Below are 17,466 nucleotides of genomic sequence, written 5' to 3' on the forward strand. Positions count from 1 at the left end.
GCAGATCAATTAATCTGTGCTACTGAGTGTGTCCAAATACATCACACGTCCTCTTAAAAAATAAATAAATAAATAAATAAAAAAGAAAGAAGGGTGAGGGGGGCAAGAGGATGGGCACTGACAAGCCTGATCCTCCTTGATCCATCATCGATAATAATATAAAATCATAAAAAATGTCCGACTGTTAGTCCATCCTGCCTGGTTCCGTTCAGGGCTAATGTGTGCTTGGTAGTGTCTGAATCTGAGCTCTGCGTCATTAAGTATTCACCAGGAGTGGTTCACATATTAAAAAAATAAAGAAATGAATGAATAAAAATCCCCAATGCTCTTTGTTTATGTATAAATGAGCAGGAATGAAGGAAAAATCAGAAATCTTACCTGCCTGGTCCTTTCCCGCAGTGCTTGGTCTTCATAGTGGGGGTGGTTGGTCAGCACTCGGCCTGTGCACAGCTTTATTCCAGCCAGAAGCTGCATACTGCCTGCAAACACAGCACGCTTGGGGGTCTTGGAGCTGTGCAGAGAACAGAGTTCACTTATTTTTCGTTTCATTAACATTTATGCGTTTGTGTGTATATGTGTGTATAAATGAGTGTGTGTTGGAATCGCACAGAAAGCTGTAGTCAGCTGCTGACATTCATTTCAAACAGAAGGGAAGGACGTTAACCGGCTCGGCAGGAGGGCGCACACTCGAGTATACGCTCTCATTACTCATGTGCAAAACACTCCTATTGGAGACATTTGGGACGTGATCATCACTTTTAAGGCTCATTCGGCTGCTTTAGAGGGTTACACACGGCATCATTACAATAAGTGCTGTCTAACAGTTTTTAAAGGAGTAACACAGTGCTTATTTATTTATTTATTTATTTATTTAAACTTATTTAATCTTTATATACCCCATGGGTAACATATGGACGATTAACAGTGACAATAATTTCAACACTCTGTAATTTCTCTGTAGTGAGAAAAGAACAGAAAGCCCATTGAGTCAAAACTCACTTATAATGAATGCCCAAAGGCACCAAATTCAAAACTACAACAGGTCATCTCTACTGTAAAGATATTAGAACTATTTTTATACAGTTTTATGCAACTTTTAGAGGTTTTGTGTTATCCACATTGAATGAGGTGAAAATGAAGAGCAAAAAAAAAAAATCCTCCATCTGAATTAGTAGCCCAGTTACTTGAATTCATGAATGCAGTCTACAAAAATGCAACAAATGACCATAGGTTGCTATTTTGAGTGACTTTTGAAACAGGGTGTTTATTCATTTCTCACTGTGTGCTAGTGTTTTATCCATGGTAATGCCCCCTAAGCAACAAATAAGATAGAGATTACAATGAAATCCACAACATTTGTTTTAAACAGAATCGGTGTATAACTGATCTGAAGCACAGATAGTTTTATTAGCTAATAGCTTTAAACACTGTCTGAAATATTTAACATTCAAGACATCGCAAAATGCGGAGCCAGTGTTGCTAACAAGAACCCCCGCGCCCCCGCCCTCCCCCCAAAAAAAACAAAAAACAAAAAACAACAACAACCTATTTAATAATACTTGTTTTAGTGACCAAAAAGTGATGTCTTTTTGTTTTCTATTGGCTCATAAGAGCAAGGGGCAGGAATTCACAGGTCAAAGTTCACTTAAATAAAATCAGGTAAATGTAATTACCATTTGGGCTGACGTGTAATCTTTCAGGTAGCTCTCATATCGCCCTATGACTGGGTCAAAAATCATAATCGTAAATGCTACAGCTAAATCGTAGATGTTGACACCTCTGCTAAATGTATCTAAATCATGCCAAACTATAGCCATTCTCACAATCCTTCACCAAGAACAGCTATTGCTATTAACAACAAGGCACAAAAAATCCATTGGTGTTAGTCTCAAAAATGAGGTGATAGTGTCTACTTACAGTGCACACTGAGCGCAAAGGACAGTGTCATCATGACAGATCTTTGGCTGGCAGGAATGTTTTATTATGACGAGCACGCATTTGGAAGAACGTTCCATTACAAAGCAGAAGTGTTGCGTACTGGGTAATTTGTCCTCGAAGAACCTCAGAAGACTTTCAGCCAGGTCAATAAGGAAGAATCAAGGAGGTGACAGTTACATACTGTACAAATACACCCTCACTTCTACGCTTAATACACACACAATGACACTACACGAGCTTTCAATTAGAGCCGAGTGATACACTGGCAGAGTTGAACAAGGTTGAAAAATGGCTACAATTACAATAGGCTCTCTCTCAGCGTTCCGTCTGCCCAACTCTTTGGCGACATCCTCACCTCTAATCAAGTGGAGACAGAGAGAAGGAAGGAAAGAAAGATACGGCAAGAGAGAGATGAAGAACACTGAAGAAGAAATGGGCTAGTGAGGGAGAGCAAGTGAGAAAAGAAGAATGAAAGTAAAGATTCTAGCAGTAATAGACTACGCAGGGGTTGCCATTTGTCAGTGGGAGGCAGAGCGACTTGTCCTCTGGCGCTGGCTAATGTGAGAAGAAAACGAGGTCCTATTGGACTCCTGAGGGAAGACTTTGAAGAAGCAAACCACCAAGTACAGAACAGAATGGCATTGCTGCTGTTACAGCTACACACCCACTCACACACAGACCCACACCCACCCACCCCAAAGCTCTACAGCCGAGAAGACATGTGGGAGGCAGGATTTAGTGGCTAAATAGCAGATGTGTGCTTTTATACACCACCAGCTCCACATTCAGTCCAGAGGGAGGATTAAGCTACAACAAACTATGTGAGCATGTCTTCATATTTTTCACATATGTGAATGCGCACATGATTTTCCATAAATCCTATAATTCCTGCTCAAGGCTGAGTGCTCCCTTCTGCCCAAGTCATTGCATTATCAATATTAAAAAGGAAAACAACCTGATTATCTGCCAGCGCCACAAGAGAGTGGTGGTGTCCTCTTTCAAAACAGCTTTTCAATCCTGTATCTCATGTGATTTATCCAAAGTGGACATAAAATTCATCATCCATCATTTTCCTTTTCAGCTCCAGACCTAAAGACAAGAATTGCTATGAAAGACTAACCTTTGACCCTCTTGTCTGGGCTACTTCCTGCCATGGGAAAGGAAGGAGGGTCAATTCTGCTTAATTAACTCTATATTGACAAGAGATTCTTCTGGCCCTTGGCTGATTTGCATTTTTATATTTTATTCCTGTATTATATTCTCTTGCATAAATGTCAGCTCATGTTAGTTTGCACCTTGCTGGCATTATAAAAATTGATTAATTGCATTAATATTAAAACTACTGGGATAAGAACATTGACCTTGCCAGTCACTGTCAGGCAGGAAGATGCATGTGTCTTTATTATTTTATTTTTATAATACACTGGTACTGATCATTATATTAATGACCAAATACTGGACACAACCAAGTAACAAATTTATTAGGCAAATGGTATTTCTCAGCTAATTTTATTGGTGAAGAAATACAATGGTCTTAGTTGATCCTAAATGTTTATTTTGCATCAAAATTGAATGTTTAACAAAGAAAAAAATATATTTGTATTTCTCATTGGAAATTATTAGCGTGCACAGTCAGTAGGAAACTTTTAGTGTGCACAATTATTAGGCAACTAAATTTCAAATGATTTTTTTTTTCACTTTTTATTCTTCAGTCTTAAAGTATTATCTAACAAATAACTAATACAAAATAACATATAACAATTAACAAAAAACTATTTTGGACCTTCAATATATTCAGTGGTGACCACAGCCACCTTTCTTTCCAATAACCACAATGAGCCTTCCATCCATTTAATCTGTCAGTTTCTTGATCTGTTCACGACCAATTTTATCTGAGGCAGCCACCACAGCCTCCCAAAAGTTGTTCAAAGAGGTTAATTGTCTTCCCTCACTGTAAAGCTCACACTTGAGAATGGCGCAGAAGTTCTAAATAGGATTTAAGCCAGATGAGAAATTGGGCCAGGTCATCATTCTGTCATCTTTGTTGCCTTTGCTGGCTAGCCAAGCAGTGGTGTACCTTGCTGAAGCATTGTCCTGCATAAAGATCATGGCCTTCTTGAAAGCTGCTTCTTCTTCTTCTTCTTGTATCACTGCTTGAGAAAATGTCTTCAGGAAACTGGCAGTGGATTTGGGAGTTGATTTTCTGACCATTTTCAACCTGAAAAGGTCCAACTAGCTCATCATTAATGATACCAGCACACAGCAGTACCCCTCCTACACCTTGCTAGTGCCTCACTCAAACTGGTACTCTGTGCCCATTAGTGATCCACGCACAGGCCCACCCATCTGGTCCATCTAGAGTAACTCTCATTTCATCTGTCCATAAAACCTTTCACAAATCCATCTTCAGGTATTTCTGGGCTCAGTCATGATGCTTTAGCTTGTAAGTCTTATTCTGTGGTGGTCCTGTTTTAGCCTTTTCTTACCTTAGCCATGTCTCTGAGCACTCCTGAAAGGTTGCAGTTCTGAAATATGGTGGCACTGGAGGCTAACAGGTTCCTGGTAACCTCACATTTTTTCTTCTTTTAAAGTCTTTTAAAGTCAACTTGCCTCTTTTCTTCTCTACTCGTTTTTGAGAACCTGTTGAGTATTCATAACAAAGCATTTGATTGTCCGGTTGTCACGCCTTAACAGTTTTGCACTCTGAAGTGTGTTGCATCCCTCTGATAGGCATGTTACAATTTTTGACTTTTCAGTCTCAGTTAAATCTCATTTTCCTGAGGTAAAGAAGCTGCCTAATAATTATGCACACCTTATATAGGGTGTTAATCACTTTAAGCCACAAGCTCTCATACCCATCATACCCAGTTAGCATTCAGGTTTATATGGTTTATATGAGTTGGATAATATGCATAGAAATAATGAGTAGATTGTAATACCAACTTGCCTAATAATTGTGCACGCAGTGTACTGTAGATAGGATACTGGTCTGTGAATGTAAACCCACACCTTAAAATAATCAAACGCAACTTTTGTAAATGGAAAAGGAGTAAATGAAAAACTCTAAACAAGGGGAAAAACACTCTTGAGGTCTGAGGTGCCTAGAAATGCATATAATTATGGCTGACTGATACGTGTGAGCTTGACGTTCCTGACAACTTAAAAGTGATAACTTGATAAGATGCCTACTTATATACTAGGCTATACCACCAAACATTAAAAGCAACAAGACTTTGGGCTGTTCTCGCGACCTGATAAAAAGTAAACATGTTCTGATTCTGAAGAGGAAGGAGTCAAAAGTGAAGTTCCTGGAGGGAATTGTCAAGTAGAGAAACTGTGTTATCAGGTAAAGGAATTGATGCTGGAGAGGATTAGAGATTAGAGTGTCTACAAAGTTTAATGCAAATGATGTTTCGAGGCAGAGTATAAAGAAGAGCAGTGGGTGTTTGGTGTAGCAGAGAGAGTCAACAACTGTAGATAAAGTGAGTGTGATGAGGTCGAGCTTGGCTCTATGAAGAGCGACTTGGGAAAAAATACTATAGCTGGCAAGTTATCAAGGAATCCTTATGTGTTGGAATCATAAGAGATGGGAATGCCATAGTAACAAAGCCATGGAAAGGACAAGCCATGGGCAGGAGGAGAAAAGAGATAAGGTATCTAGCAGAAGACTTCAGCTAGAGTGAGAAAATGAGGTGGTCCTGCAGGCTGGAGTGGCAACAACAAACCACCAAAGAGCGTCTTAAATTAGAAATTGGTTACGAAAAATTTATATTCCTGCACTGCCTATACTTCAAAACTAAGAGACAACAATTTCCATGTCAATGATTCATAGACCCTTCCTCCCCAAAAAACAGCATCACTCCCAGTGTTCCCAGGGTAGCCTCTGGATCCACTGCCACTCTGACCAGGGTTGAATTAGTGACTGAATTTGCTGTAATGGGGCTCAATTAGAATTTAGCAGGAATGCAAATTGTCTAGTTACAATGTCAAAAAAAATAGTATCTAATCAAAATGAAACACAAATTTCAAATTTACAGAAGAATATTTTTAAATGGCCTATCGATTCAAGCTAAAAGGATAAACGAGTTCAGTAGTGGGTGGACATAACACAACTTAAAATCAGTCAATTGCTCTCTAGTTAGTCAGCAGAAAGCCAGCAGAAAATCCATTCCAATGTCAGTTAGCTGGACAAAGCACGGCAGTACAGCCCACGTGATGGAAAGAGAGACAGAGGAAAAAGGCTAAAAGACAGACTTTACTCTCTACCACCCGGGATGTTGGATATTATTTAGAGATGCTCCAATGTATTGGCATCGGCCAATAATCGGTATCGGCTGATAAAGGCAAATTTTTAAGTTTAAAAACATCCGATGATCAGGGCCGATTATATCTTGTCAGACAATAGAGGGCGGGAAAACACATCGCATTCATGCTGTGTGTAATGAAGAGGTCTCTTGTGTGGAATTACTTTGAATTGCGTGACAATGACGACAAAACTTCAGTGTGTAAGCTCTGCACTGCAAAAATTTTACACCACATGTTGCAGCAGAGCAGAAGCAGTGCCTATTTTTTTCGGTGTGCATGTTAACGAATGAGTGGTTTTACACCGGATGCTGCAGCAGTGAAACGGGATTTTCGGTGTCGAGTTAAAAAAAAAAAAAATTGTCATGCTGCTTGCGCTGAATTAAAGCGCCTGTACACGGTTGAAAGATTTAAATGAAGTTGAGTTGACAAAAAAGGTATACATATTGAACAGAAAAATATATTTGTAGATTAGTATGTTTCATATCCAGTTAATGTTAATATGAGTTAATATCACTAAAAAAAGTTATTATATATTACCAGTTTGATGTTCAGTGATGAAGTAGAAATGCTTTTGTTTGTGGTGAGTGAATGTGAGAATAACAGGAGGTTTTTTAGAATTCAGTCAATGTTAATATGAATTAATAACATTCAATAAGTTAAGAAATCTTAATTTAATCTTCAGAATTTAGTTCATGTGGTAAGGTTAATTCGAGTAATGTGTTTTCTGTTTATGAGACCAGTTACTGTGAAACATTTTCTTTCAGAATTGTGGAATTAATTATTATTAATTTAAAAGATATAAAAGGCAGAGTCGGTATCGGTCGATATCACTCTGAATAATCAGCTATCGGTATCGGCTGAGAAATTTAGTATTATTGCATCTCTAATATTAATACCGCGAACAAATCAACTCCTCTGAATTAGTTGATTAAACTCTAACATACTTAGAGGCAACTTGATCAGCCCTAGTACCAGAAAAGTGTTATATTTACCTGTGAAAATGTACATGGCAAAGATTCAATAAGTTGATTAAAACTTTGCTTTGGGAAATTGCTCCTGCTGACTGAAAAACATTGTGTAGTGTCTGAGATTCCTAATGCATGCTGTGAACCTGCTGTTTCATCCAATTCCCAATATACTCAGTTTCTTGTTTATCAAACCAATTTGAGATGATGCATGGTATAGGTCTTATTATTCTGTTGTAACATTTATTTGAATAAGGAAACATCATTAGCAAAAAGATATCCAGTGGAAAAAATTATGCTAAAAATTATGTTAGGTGTGCCATTAATCCGCCATAAGCCTGCAAACTGATATGACTATATCAGGGAATTCAACTACAATTTGTGAATCTACAATGAAACTCCAATCAAGCAACATGAAATTCCATGCTTACAAAAGGTCCATACAAGCAACTAACATTAAAGAATGTTAACAACAGTTACCTTTTAATGTTTAACCCTTAGGGATTAGTTTGTGGTTGTTTTGTTTCACACTGGCACTTCATGTTACCACCTTTAAGTAGTGCCACAACCTCTGAACAGATGAGACATCCATATGGAAATTGAAGTGGAGAATAAATGTATAGTTTTCTTTTCAATCTTCTTTAAACATAATTTTTCCATTCCATCAGAAAAAGTTTTTTAAGAAACCATGTCACTAATCAATTCTCTAACCTGAGATGGGAAAAGAAGTAAATAAAAAATCAAGTATCAGTTGACAGAATCTTCTACAGAAGCCTTGATGAATAACTAGAGTCAATGAATTATGGCCTTTTTTCATGTCAATCGCTTCCGTTATAGAATTTTTCAAGTGCTTGCTTGTATCCCCTGAATTACTTTGCTGTATCTACATCTTGACCATGGTCTGCCAGGTGATGGCCTCTTCACTATACAAGTATGTGATTCATCAGCTATGCTTATTTTTTCTCTTCTCATTTTTACCTTGTCCTATGGAGCCTTGCATATTTGTTCTTAGGTGACCCAAATAGAGTGGACATCTGCTCCAAGAGGAGACATCGTCTATTCTGTTGTCCACCATGGTCAGAAAGAAAGGTTTTTACGGACTTGAAGAAGTATGACTTCACTCATTAAAAAATGAAGTTTTTTTTGTTTTGTTTTTTTTTGCATCAAATGCACCATTCTGATGTAAACTTCAGAGAGCGTATCTTAGCTGTACTGGAGTTTCACAAAAGCTTGAACCTAAGTCACCGAGGCCATGGTTTTTGCCCACACACATGCTTGGTAGAACAGATAAACCTCTTGACCATTCTGTATTGAGTTGCACATGGCTGGCTGTTTTAAGAAGAAGTGCATTTGTATTAATAAGCAGGTGTCCCTAAGTGGGCACAAAAAGTGCTTGTCCCTGCCAAAAAATGTACCATTAACCGCCTACATTTTTGATACAGAGCACTGAACTCTGTTGGCCCTGCTCATAGCCTTGCCTTGTGAACCTTTTAGCTTTGATAGTGAACCAACTATTTCTGAACTGCACAGAGCTGCTGGAGATTTGTCAGCAGGGGCCACCAAAAGTGTGTGGAGAGAGGCAGAGGCAGGCAGCAAGACACAACAAAGAGAAAGAAAAATAGACAGCGAGAGTGAAGAGAATATATTTTTTAAAGCTCAAATTCAGTTCAATTATTATCTAATCGTTTGGGTGAGAACAACCACTAAAATGCCACATGACTGATCTGCAGATGAGGGAAAGTGACTTGGTATGAACTAAAAAAAAGCTTTTTGAATGTCAGCCACCGTCTAAAATAAGCAATTCGACAACCGCAAATTGGGTGACAAGTACCCGGAAAAACGTGTTTAATTATACCACAATTGCACAATTAAAAAAGAAAGTAGCTAAGAATTATGGTAAAGTGTGACAGGCCAGATGATCTGTCAGCTGATAAAAACCAGGGAAGTGAGTCAGGCCACAGTTGAAGAAAGAACTTGAGCTTCATGTTAACAAAGTTTCTTCTGACGCAGCTACACTACTACTTTTAACTAAAAAGAAAACTGTGCAACATACAACCAGAATGGAAGACAAAAAGGAGGGCTGCAGAAAACACAGTAGAAGAAAAAACAAAACAGACACTGCAGCAAGCATAAATGAAAAGTGTCTTTTGTTCATTCAGAGAATATAAATTACCCATGCTCCAAAGGGTTACAAAAGTTTTTTTTTCCCTTCAGAGGAAATAAAAGGCTAATTTGTCTTCATTATTACAAAACAAGGCAACATTTGGAAAGAATGCAGTTTTTCCTCACTGACAAAAGGACGTGTGGTATAAAAATCACAAAACCATAGAGAGGAAATTAATTGCATGGCAGACAGACATTCGGAGTGATAATACTAACTCTGATGACAGAGCGTTGCAATGCTCACAAAGACCACGTGCTGATCTGTGGGACACAGGGAGTCTGAGTGAAAGGCCATGGATCACTCACACTAAGGAGAAACATTCTCTCTCTCTCTTTCTCTCTCTCTCACTCACACACACACACACACACACACACACACACACACACACACACACACACACAAAAAACAAAACAAAAGCTTGGTGTGTCACCATATTTGGTAAGCTCAGAGAGCAAAACTACACTCTGTCATACACTACTCATGCAGAACTCTTACACACATGCCTTAATTTTAGCTGCAGATAACGGTTAACCTAGCGTGTGATCATCACAGGTCATGACTTCACGGCTTTGAGCAGCTCTTCTCCCCTGCCAAAAAGTGCTTCAAACCTTTATCGAACATGAAGAGGCCGGAATCGGGTGTGAAATCCAACAAAGACAGAATCTGAATCAGCTCTTGACAAAGTCCTTACTCCAGATGTGTTTCCATTATCTGCTTAATGTGGAAAAAGAGGAACTATGCAAGCCTTTTTCAGCTCTACTGAGAGTAACTACTGATAGTATATCTGCAGTTAATGAAGCCTGTTAGCAAGCTGGTGCCCCAAAAGCATCAGCATTTCATGAGCAGTCTGGACCTCATTAAATAACTTTTTCTCTCTTGCTTTATGACTTGACAAGAACTTAATTCAGTTTAATTTAGCTCAATTCAAGACAGACCTTAAACAAATCCATAAGTGTACTAAAAAAGAAAAGCTAGGTCTGGCTGGCTGATTGATGACCATGTGCCACAAAATGCATAAGCTAATGATGCTGGGGAAAAAGGCAAATCACAATTCATTCCTCATATCATTAACGTAGCTTCAGTAGGGGAGAAATAGCATTAAATTTAATCCACTATCTGGGTCCAAAATGTATGTAAAATAAGAAATCTGTGTCATAAATATGCATAAATCATGCTTAACTTCCTGTTTCCTATTTTGTGGTTCTCTACAATGGGTAGGTTCTTTATGCATCCTTGATCGTACGTCTTTCATGTTGTGCAGGGTTGTTACAGTGCCAGGGTTTCATGGTAGTCACAGTGTATGATCAGATGGCTCTTGACATAACCTCAGCATTGGTGCATTTCAGTCTATTTCTGACTGCCCATTAATTTTTTACCTAATCAAGTTCCTTACTCCAGTGGTTCTCATCTCATTTGTGTATGGCTGTGACTAACCAAACATTTTGCAATCCCCAAATCATACTACTGCAACCTCTGTTTCTCTGTCTTCCAATTTATAATGACAGCATGGTAAATACTGACAGTTTAGAACAAAATAAAGAACAACAATTGGGGGCGGGAAGGGTTGGGGGGAGTCTTTCTTTTGGTTCCTTTCGGTTATATAGAGTGTGGTCCAAAAATCTGAGGCCACTAGTGAAAATGCTTCTGTTTTGCTTTGTTTTATAATTTAATAAAATTGTTTTCATTTAAGCAATATTACACGATCATGAGTGCTGTTATACTGAATATTAGCACGGCTGTGATTAAGCCTTACGCATGAAGCCACAGACTGAGTGCTGCAGGTAACAATAGCTGTGCTGATATTCAGTACAACAACATGTTTGCAAGTGTGATATTGCTTTGATAAAGCAGTTCTATAAACAAGAATTGAATATTGAGTAGCTGACATTTCAGACACATTTTGAGCAAATATTTTGTATATTTTTGTTGTCAGCAAAAATAGTTCCCAAAGAAGCCACAGCTGGATAGAGTGCTGCGCACTGGCAATGCAAAACAGAGATTGACTGACAGCCCACAGTATAGTAATAGTTTAATGAAATATAATGAACCATTGCTAGAACTGGATTTTTATATAGAAAACACAGACAAGCAAAGGGATACAAACAGTGAAGTGTCCCAGTCCTGTTGTACTCAATCCGGACTGCAGAATCTCTCACCATCTTCAAAAAAACAGCTAAAGACCCACCTCTTCCGTGAACACCTAACCAACTCATTTATAAAAAAAAATAAAATAAAAAATAAAAATTTGCACTTACACCTCTACTCTGTGCACTTTGCTTCTTCTGGAACTCAATTAAAGGATCTTGTATGGTAGCACTACTCGTTTTGTTCTCTGCTTGATATATCGCTTTGCTTGTATTTTTCTCATCTGTAAGTCACTTTAGATAAAAGCTTGAAAACAAAGCATCGATAAATGGCATCAATTTAAAATGACACCTCAGTGAAGAAGGATGTCTGAATTGGCAAATAAAGTATGTCATCATTTCCTCTGTCCATACAGCTAATCCTTGCATGTCTTCCTTGCCTCCCCAGAGGGAAGAACTAAAATAATAAGAAAGACATGCATGTCCTCTTTCTTCAGCTGCAGTCTGAACACTCCTGGATCCCTCACCCAAACCTGTCTTTGATTTAAAATCTTATTTCTTTTCATTGGTCTGTTTATACATAGCTCCAACTTTGTGTGTGAACATGTTATGTCTGCAAAACCGAGCTGTGTTGACAAGTTTCTAGTTCAAGCCTGGAAAAGGGTAAATACAGAGACTCCATGTCTATGTTTAATGACTCATTTCCAGCTCTATTTGCAAAAGTAAAAATAACTGGGCACACATCAACATGAACACACTGAAAAACACTAAACAAATGCTTGTACACGGTTTTGATCCCGAAAAGGATTTTCAAGTATAATACCATATTTCGCACAAACTTATTCATATAACCTGTCAATTCCCTAAACTATAGAGGTGTGCAATGGGACCTATGACCCAGCAGTGGGCAGTCAAATATGAAGCTTGCAGGACAAAGAAAATCCATGTTCAACCATGTTCGTTGTGATCATTCAATCATTGATCTTGAGTAACTGTTTCAGTAAATTACTAATTTGTTCATATCTTGAGAAATAGAACAAACTAAGCTAATTAGAAAATATGTGGGCATGTAAATAAAAGATAATAATCACAAGAGCAGGCAGGATTGGGCAGAATTCTTTTGGGAGCATGTGGGAGTATGGGATTAGACTTGTATCAAAAGTATTGAACATAACTTTTCAAGAAACGAACAAAAACATACAATGAGAAAGTAAAAAAAAAAAAAAGACTCTGAAACTGAAAACAGTGAACTCTGTCTTCAATTCTTTATTAATAGTTTTCATTAACGTTAGTTAACGTTTCTGGCACAAATCTCACGTGTGGGCGGGATTAACAGTGATTTACTCTCATTGGCTAGTGAGATATGGATTGACAGCTCAAGTGGTCCAGCTGAGGCAGACAAGGAGGAAGTCGATGATGACCATGACGATGATGACGCTTTGTGCCGCTCCTGAGAGCTCATCTCGAAAAAATAGTCATATGAGACCTCAAATATTAATTACAGACTAATATACTGACTAGGTAAGTAAGTAATTGTGGCACTGAAGTCTCTACTTCATGGTCAGGGAGCTGTCAATCCACTAGCCAATTAGGGTAAATCACAGTTAAGCCCCGCCCACACAAGAGGTTTGTGCCAGAATAGCGAAAGTAAACTTGCGAAGCGTAAACGAAAACTCTGGCAGCACATTCATAAACCATGATTAGCAAAAATGAAGATTAGAAAACTATTAACAAAAGAATGCTTTCTTGAAAACTTATGTTCAACACTTTTGCCACAAATCTAATCCCATGGAGGGAGTGGGATTAAAAAAAAAAAAAAAAACTACAACAACAAAAACATCATTGGGCACAACTAGTGTTGTCATCATAGGTGGACATATTACATATTACTGAAAGTGATTAAATATTTCTATACTATTTATAAACTATTTTTCTTCTAGTTATACTATCATAATGTTTTCAATAACACTAAGGGACAGGTACAAAAAGCTCAATTTCAATTTCAGGGGTACTTTAATAGAGACTACATGTTAAATCTCTATTAAAATGTGTCTAATATAAATTCAATATAACTCTCCATGTAATAGTTTTTCTCTCAATATTGCACCTCTTCTATTAAAAACATGTTCCCAAACTGTAAAATAGCACAAATGCTCTGCACCATAGCATACTGTGAAATGTATAGCAACTTATTCATTATGATTATGATGATTATTCATTATGATGACTTCTAATAGCACTTATTTTCAGCAATTACTATTTTCCAACTTCTCCTTACCTTCCACATGCTTCCACATGTGCAACAAACCCCACAGGCCTTTTACAACATAACTTTGTGCAGTATAAGTGATGAAATCTTTCATTTTAAAAACTTTGAAAGAGTGGTTGAAGGTTTTATACCTAAAGGCATAGTTACACTGCACCTAACCTAACACTCAATACCAACATTTATGCAGTCGAGTGCAAAAGGTTTGCACGCCCTTAGGATAAAAAGAAAAAGGAATTACATTTATTTTATACCAATAAGACGTGTGGTAGAGTGTTAGGTTTCACAAATTCCTTCATAATCACAACATATTCCAAGAGCACACTTTTGGATATACTAATCATGTAAAAATTAAATCAGCTGCCAAGTTTGCATCTCCCTGTCCGAGTGTGCGCTAAGTATTTTCTAATAACCTGTATGCCTGACCTTTGCCTTTATAACTGCCTCCAACTTCTCTCATACTATTTGAACAGCTTTTCAATCCTCTGAGGTGTAATACTAAGATCTATCATAGACTAGATTTCAAACTGCCTCATTCAGATCAGGCAACAGAGAAAGTCATGATAAAACCTTTTCAAGCTCATTTTTTCTGATGAAGTTACATTATGTTATGGCTTGAAGGCTTGTAGTTACACCTGCATCTCAGTTGTAATGTAATAAAACTGTAAAACAGAGAAACATTTTACTTTTTGTCCATTAAAAAAAAAAAAAACTTCCAGGGTGTAAACTTTTGCACTTAAATGAAGTTATTTATTTAAAAGTGTAAACACTAGACCAGTGACCAACAATCGCATTACACTAGGTGGACACTATTATGGGCGTAAAGAGTTTGGATTTGTGACGATATTAGATTCAATTAAATAACACCATCTAGATTGTTTTATGCTTCTATCTACAGTGACATCATTAATATTGTCCAATAGTGATTTACAGACATACAGGTATACATGAATTTGTACAGATGTCAGCACTGTTGTATTACTTTTGCACTTGAAGCATTATCACTATTTTCATTCATTCACTCATCTTCAGTAACTGCTTTATCCTGGTCATGGTCATGGTGGGACTGGAGCATCTGGGAATGCTGGACGGGAATACAATACATCACAGGGCAACACGCACATTCGCACATACAGGGGTATTTAGAGTTGCCAATCCACCCACATACCGGCATGTTTTTCCCAGAGAACCTGAAGGAAACCCACATGAACACAATGGGAACATACAAAACTCCACACAGAGAGTAAACCAAGCTTGGGCACAAACCAGGAATCATGTTTGCCATGAGATGGAAATGCTATCTACTGCGCCACTGTGCCGCCTGCATTATCACTATTTTTCCAAGAATAAATCTGTATGCAAATGTCAAAAAGTTCTGGTTTGACAAAATAACAGAACTTGAGCATCATTTCACCATTCATCCATTACTAGAATAAAATCCTGACAGCCCATGTGACATGCAAGAGATTATCATAAAGCTAGGTTTTTACTCTCATTGTTGCCGATTAACTATTTTGAATACATTTTTACTGGCTTCAGTTTTCACTGTCTATCTAACAGGAAAACAAAATGCACCGTTTACTTGTTTGTGCTGCTTAATCATGGCCTTCATTTCCAATATTTTCACAATGCATGACAAGAAGCTAAAAATACACACATATTTTACTGTTTATCCACTGCTCCCCAATCAACACTGCATTCTTTATATGGAGCGTATTTTGGAATCAAGGATGTAGGGGAACGGCTTACTCCCCTCTCTCTCTGTCACACACACACAGACACACACACATACGCACACAAGGACAATTTTCCCAAATGAACAGAGATCATTGATAATCTACATTTGAGACAGAAAGAGCTTTAGTAGTAGCGGCACTGCTGAAAAGTGATCCCTCGCTTAACTCTTTCATCAGCAGGGTAATTAGCGTGGAGAAAAGGCTTAGCACCACAGCACCAGTCAAGGTAACTCCACACTCTAATCCCCAACACAAATTGGATTTTCTTAGCACCGAGAAAACCTGTGTCCTGTACCGTCAAATCTCACACTCTACCCTCTCTTTCTTACTTTCCCCACACACACACACACACACACACACACATACATGAGCAATAAGAACTCCAGGCCAAATATGTTTTATCTGCTCTCTGTCTAAACACACTCCACAAAGCTAATAATAACAAATAACTCCAGAAAGTCTAATAACAGTCCAAAAAAACTCTGCTCCTTTATCTGGTTTGTAGCCAGAGTTGTTAGGTGTGTATGTGATTAAGTGTCACTGTGTGTTTTTTTTCACGAGCGAATACGAAGTGTGTTTGGAGTTCTCTATTAAATTTGCAGCACATTCTGTTATAATATCTTCTGTGATTATATATAATATTCTGTGATCATGCGTTTTTGTGTCTTACCTAATCCACGTCATCAGCTCCACAGTGTCCGGGTCAAAAAATTCTCTCAGCTCTGAAAGTTCTTCTGTCAGTTTGGGCCAGAACTAGAGCACAAAAGCATGCACACATGAGAGAAAGACAGAATGTTTCAAAGATAATGCTACAGGTTTAGGAATACTATAAACCCCACACCCACAAACACATACACACACACACACACACACACAACTGCACATTTTATGCTTGATTGCATATTGCAATTCCGCTGTTGACAGAGCAGAATTAACCCAGCAGGGGCAAAAATCCTCTTAAAAATAAATGCTTGGAGAGGGCTAACATTTTCCCTCCAAGTTTCTATGCATGGCTGTTTGAGCTAAGCACTTCCTGCCACCCTGCTGCCCAGGCAGATTAGCGCAATATGCAAACAGAAAAATGATCACCTGCTGCAAATATATTACCTTGTAATAAAGGAACGCCAGCAGCACGACCGGAACGGAGTACCTGATCAACTTTAGCTGTGGAAAACACAAACATATAAACACACAACAAGAAAGAAAGGAAATAAGGTCTTGTTTTAGGTTGTTACTACATTGCCACCTAGTGAGGGAACATCTGAAATGCAGGTGCTTTGCCGTGGAAAACAAACATTCTCTGAAACTCAATCTCCTCACACAAGAGAGTAATGCAACTCTCAAGATACACCTTCACACCGAGATACGATCTATATCCTTATTTTGTCAGGTTTCAGATTTACACGGGTTGAATTGCTTATCTTCCCGAGCGGGGATGTTACTGCGGTATCTGATAATACAAGCATGAGACCTCTCGGACACCGAAAAAAAAAAATACCCTAAGCTACGGCTTAGTGTATTCGGTACAATAATCCCTGAACAGAAGGTAAAATGATGATCTTCAAAAGATTACCTGACTGATAATCTTCTAAATCAAAGCTGCAAACTCCAGGGTAATGACAATAAAGAAGACACTCACTGCAAGTCGCAGTATTTGATGCTTAAGGAAAATAATGTGGGTGGGTCTGCTGCTTTGAAACACTTAATTTAGCCAAAACATATGGATAAAAATTGACCAGAATCCATACTACGACTTCTGATAAATGTGGCTGAGGATGTACAAGTTTTTGCCATCCTTTTAAGACTTAAAGATGCGGTTTATAAGGTTTAAAATAGTTTCTAATGATATAACAATAGTATAATTTCTATAATAACTTAAGATAAACTGTACTTTACAATACTGCAATGCCTGTTTCTGATTAGTGTCTTCATTTCTGGTTACTTTAACAAAAAAATTTCTGGCCCGGAAATTAGCTCCGTCCCAGACCTGACCAGCACTGCAACTTTT

At 38.0% G+C, this 17,466-nt stretch overlaps 1 protein-coding gene across 3 annotated transcripts in view; it reads right to left on the minus strand.

The window, feature by feature from the left end:
• The window catches only part of dpy19l3 (dpy-19 like C-mannosyltransferase 3), a 66,720-nt gene that overhangs the window by 11,238 nt on the left and 38,016 nt on the right, over positions 1 to 17,466 (minus strand). For all 3 annotated transcript variants that reach the window (XM_047151696.2, XM_017459307.3, XM_017459306.3), the window contains 3 exons: positions 16,566 to 16,622; positions 16,129 to 16,211; positions 379 to 511 (listed from right to left, as the gene is read on the minus strand). In XM_047151696.2, coding sequence (XP_047007652.1) covers positions 379 to 511; positions 16,129 to 16,211; positions 16,566 to 16,622 — 273 coding nt within the window. The remainder of the gene's footprint in view (positions 1 to 378; positions 512 to 16,128; positions 16,212 to 16,565; positions 16,623 to 17,466) is intronic.

The sequence above is a fragment of the Ictalurus punctatus genome, chromosome 27 (assembly GCF_001660625.3).
Source record: "Ictalurus punctatus breed USDA103 chromosome 27, Coco_2.0, whole genome shotgun sequence".
Lineage (NCBI taxonomy): Eukaryota > Metazoa > Chordata > Actinopteri > Siluriformes > Ictaluridae > Ictalurus > Ictalurus punctatus.